The sequence below is a fragment of the Postia placenta genome (assembly GCF_002117355.1).
Source record: "Postia placenta MAD-698-R-SB12 unplaced genomic scaffold POSPLAscaffold_14, whole genome shotgun sequence".
In the NCBI taxonomy this organism is placed as follows: Eukaryota; Fungi; Basidiomycota; class Agaricomycetes; order Polyporales; family Adustoporiaceae; genus Rhodonia; species Rhodonia placenta.
The window spans coordinates 1-3,478 of record NW_020169845.1 but is presented as its reverse complement, the minus strand read 5'-3'; the positions used below and the strand labels follow the sequence as shown (position 1 = coordinate 3,478).

The following is a 3,478-nucleotide window of genomic DNA, read 5'->3' as shown; positions in this document are numbered from 1 at the left end:
TTATATACATGGACGGGAAAACCCCCCAGGGACCGGTAATGGACCCCTGGTACCTAGCTGGGTAAGGATTACTAAGTATCATGTGCTCTATGATGTCATATATGATGTCATAGTCTGGCCCTGCCCTGCCCTGGGCCTAGGGTCCAGAATTGACCGGCCTATGGCCTAGTGCCTGAGCCTAGCTCCTACCTATGATGTCAGAATGATGTCATGGTCTAGAAGGAGTCTGGTTTCTATCTAGAAAAGGTCCGGCATCAGAGTCCAGCCTGATGTGTCCAGAACAAGATCATGTGTCGCTTATTTAAGCGGATAACCCCTTAGATATGTAGATGTACCCATATGCGGACGGATAAGTATGGATAAGTCCCTATACCCTTTGATATGTCCGCAGAAATAGCGGAAAAATTAGGTAAAATTAGGGAAACTGTGACACATTTCCTCTTTTTCTTAGTTCCCGCTAGGTTTTGTCTAGGCCAAGGGCCGCATTTTCCATTCGACCATCTACGCAATACTCTACGACATAAGGACAACTACGATACAATACAACTCGCGCCATCACCTAGTCCTCTTCGACAGCCCCGCGCACAAACCCGATTCCTCCTTTAGCGAGCGCTGCCTTCTCCATCTTTTGAAGGTCGGGGTCCATGTCGTGTAGGAGCGCTCGACGGCGCGCGATGAAAGCGCGCTCCTCGCGGATGACGCGAATGATGCCCTGAGACTCATCATCGAGGTCGAGTGCATCAAGGTCGTCCTGTTCGAGCCCAAGGCGGCTGGCCCCATCGAGAGGCAGTCGTAGAAGGGGGCGCGGAGGCTCGTCAACTCGGCGCTTCTTCGAACCACTCAAGTCCGCGACTGAAGGCCCAGGAGAAGTTGGCCGAACTACTAAGTCGTCAGCAAAGGCCTAGGACAAGAAGAAGAAACGACTTACTGCGCTTTTTGGTGGTTGATCCCCCGCTGCGCATCTTCTTTGTCTTGCCCAGGACAGACACTTTGTCGAAATAGCAGCCCTGTTGGAACTGCGCGCACCTCTCGCAGGTCATAGCGTTCTCAACCCACACGCAATCGACCGGGGCCAAGCAGTAGCCGGCGCAACGATCGCACTATCGAAGAGTTAGCTTCGAACCGACTCGACGGAGCATCGAACGTACCTTCTGTCCGGCCTAACGCTTCTCAATCGCCACGGCGGCCATGTCGGCCTCCATCATTGCGAACGGGTGTTCGACCGTCCGAGGAGTCTTCTACGAAAGAAAGATTAGTAATTGAAGGACGGTAGAAGAGAACACTTACAATCGAAGGGTTGTCAGACAACTCGGCGACCTCCTCGTTGACTTTCGTGCACCCTTTCCCCTTGTCGAGAAGTCCCTCGGCGGCCGTGATCCTTGCCAACTCCTCATCGGTGGCCTCTTGTGCGTGATGCTCGTCTTCGGCAGCCTGTCTCCAACGGTCCTCTTCATCCTTTCGATGCCGTTCGTCTTCGAGGCGACGGTCCTCGGCGGCCTTCGCACGCTTCACGGCCTCTTCGACGTGTCGTGCTTCCTCTTCGGCGAGGCGCTTCTGCTCTTCGACGCGTCGTTCGACCTCGGCGTCGATGGCGGTCGCAAGCTCGGGCCAGTCACCGCGTGCCCACTCGACCCAGGACTCCAACGCCCGCTCGGCGAGTTGCTTGACGGCAGCGGCAACGCGCAGCTCCGTCTCCTCGTCGCGGATGGCGCCCAAGGCCTTGCGATAGGCGAGCTGTTCGAAAATAAAGGGTTAGTTGGGTTATGCAGAATTACAAAGCGACTTACGACGAGGGGCGACAAGTCTTGTGCCCACTCTTCGACCACGTCAAGCGTGGCGTCGGCGGTTGGCGGAGCCTCGAGAACCACGAGCAAGGAGGTGAGGCAGCGGTTGACGAGCGAAGGCGTCGAGGCAGGGGTGGCGGAGCGAGAAGACATCGTTGAAGCAGCAAGTATACGAGGAGGGGCGACGAGGTAGCGATGAAGGAATGATGGGATGGGAAAAATGAGGCTAAGTCTACCCTGCTTATAACCCCTTTCCGACCAGCGTTTAGCACTGGCCACGTGGCGTTCGAAACCGACGCAGGTTGTCATGCCGCTTCGATCCGTTCACGACCATTGCGCTTCTCGCATCACGTGGAGGACCGAGGGCGGTCCAAATTTCAATAGGGAGGAGATGATAGGTGCCAAGCCCCTCTGGGCCCCGATTCACCTCTTTTCGGCAGTCGCATCCCGCCCGGCACTTCGACTCAGTCTCCCAACACTTTGATTTTGCCTTCGACACTCTTCGACACCTTCGACGGTGCATGACGCCTACTCGAAGCTCGGCACGGTCGTCCCGATGCCTCGCGCGTAGATCCCGGGACATCTTCCGCATTCGGCGAACAATAGGGCCACTTGATGCCGCTCAGCCAAAGCGCGCGCTTCGCTACATGCCACACCGACGTAGCTGGTCTTTCCCGATTAGGTATCGAACCTCGCGGCATGCCTTCACGATGGCTACCGGTCCGAAGTGGCCATATGTTGCTCTTTATCTCCGCGTTCGGCATGACGTCACTCTACCGATGGACTTGGTATGTGCCCCTCGGTGAGGCAGCTTCTTGAGGAACAATGCAAAGCCCCTTGTACCAGTGTGCCACTTTTGATAGTCATAGTGTCCTGTGTAGTATAAAATCTGTCGTACTTCTCTCTAAAAATACAAGATCTGGTTCCCCCCTCGAGTTCAGAGCTCATAAGTCGAGTTCGCCCCGCGTCTAAGCCTTGAACTGCGTCACTTTGTCCCTCACTGCATAACCTCGAAATCTCGTCCACTGCGTTTACTCGTCGATACTGTCTTGACAAACCCTTCGACTTCGACTATTGTCGAAGAAACTGCGAACCGCGCCCTAGCTAAGTCCACCCTTCGAGTCATGTCCCTTCCTTCTACGATACATCGAAGAGCTCTGCCGAGCTTTGATCATCTCCGCTAACCACCCACAGCCTCCAAATAGCTTCGATGACGTGTCGAAGCCACCTCGTACCTTCCCCATCGTTTGTAGCCTTTTCCAAGGGCATTTCTCGTGTTCACTCGAACCGCGGGACACCTTGCTGCTAACTCCCCTCTCACTAGACTATAATCCGTCTCTCTAGTCCCTTGAGGTTGCACCCAGGTGTCACAGTTTCCCTAATTTTACCTAATTTTTCCGCTATTTCTGCGGACATATCAAAGGGTATAGGGACTTATCCATACTTATCCGTCCGCATATGGGTACATCTACATATCTAAGGGGTTATCCGCTTAAATAAGCGACACATGATCTTGTTCTGGACACATCAGGCTGGACTCTGATGCCGGACCTTTTCTAGATAGAAACCAGACTCCTTCTAGACCATGACATCATTCTGACATCATAGGTAGGAGCTAGGCTCAGGCACTAGGCCATAGGCCGGTCAATTCTGGACCCTAGGCCCAGGGCAGGGCAGGGCCAGACTATGACATC

At 54.4% G+C, this 3,478-nt stretch overlaps 2 protein-coding genes across 2 annotated transcripts; both read right to left on the bottom strand.

Annotated features, from left to right (window-relative positions):
• Positions 1–559: 559 nt before the first annotated feature.
• Positions 560–1,040, bottom strand: POSPLADRAFT_1060238 (hypothetical protein; the record flags this gene model as incomplete). The annotated part of the gene is made up of 2 exons (XM_024481243.1): positions 560–879; positions 929–1,040. The coding sequence occupies 2 exons, from the start codon at positions 1,038–1,040 to the stop codon at positions 560–562; spliced, it is 432 nt and encodes a 143-aa protein (XP_024335229.1).
• Positions 1,041–1,160: 120 nt separating this feature from the next.
• On the bottom strand, positions 1,161–1,937 carry POSPLADRAFT_1060237 (hypothetical protein; the record flags this gene model as incomplete). Its single annotated transcript, XM_024481242.1, has 3 exons — positions 1,161–1,238; positions 1,288–1,734; positions 1,788–1,937. 3 exons carry the CDS (start codon positions 1,935–1,937, stop codon positions 1,161–1,163), a joined length of 675 nt encoding a protein of 224 aa, XP_024335228.1.
• Positions 1,938–3,478: the final 1,541 nt, after the last annotated feature.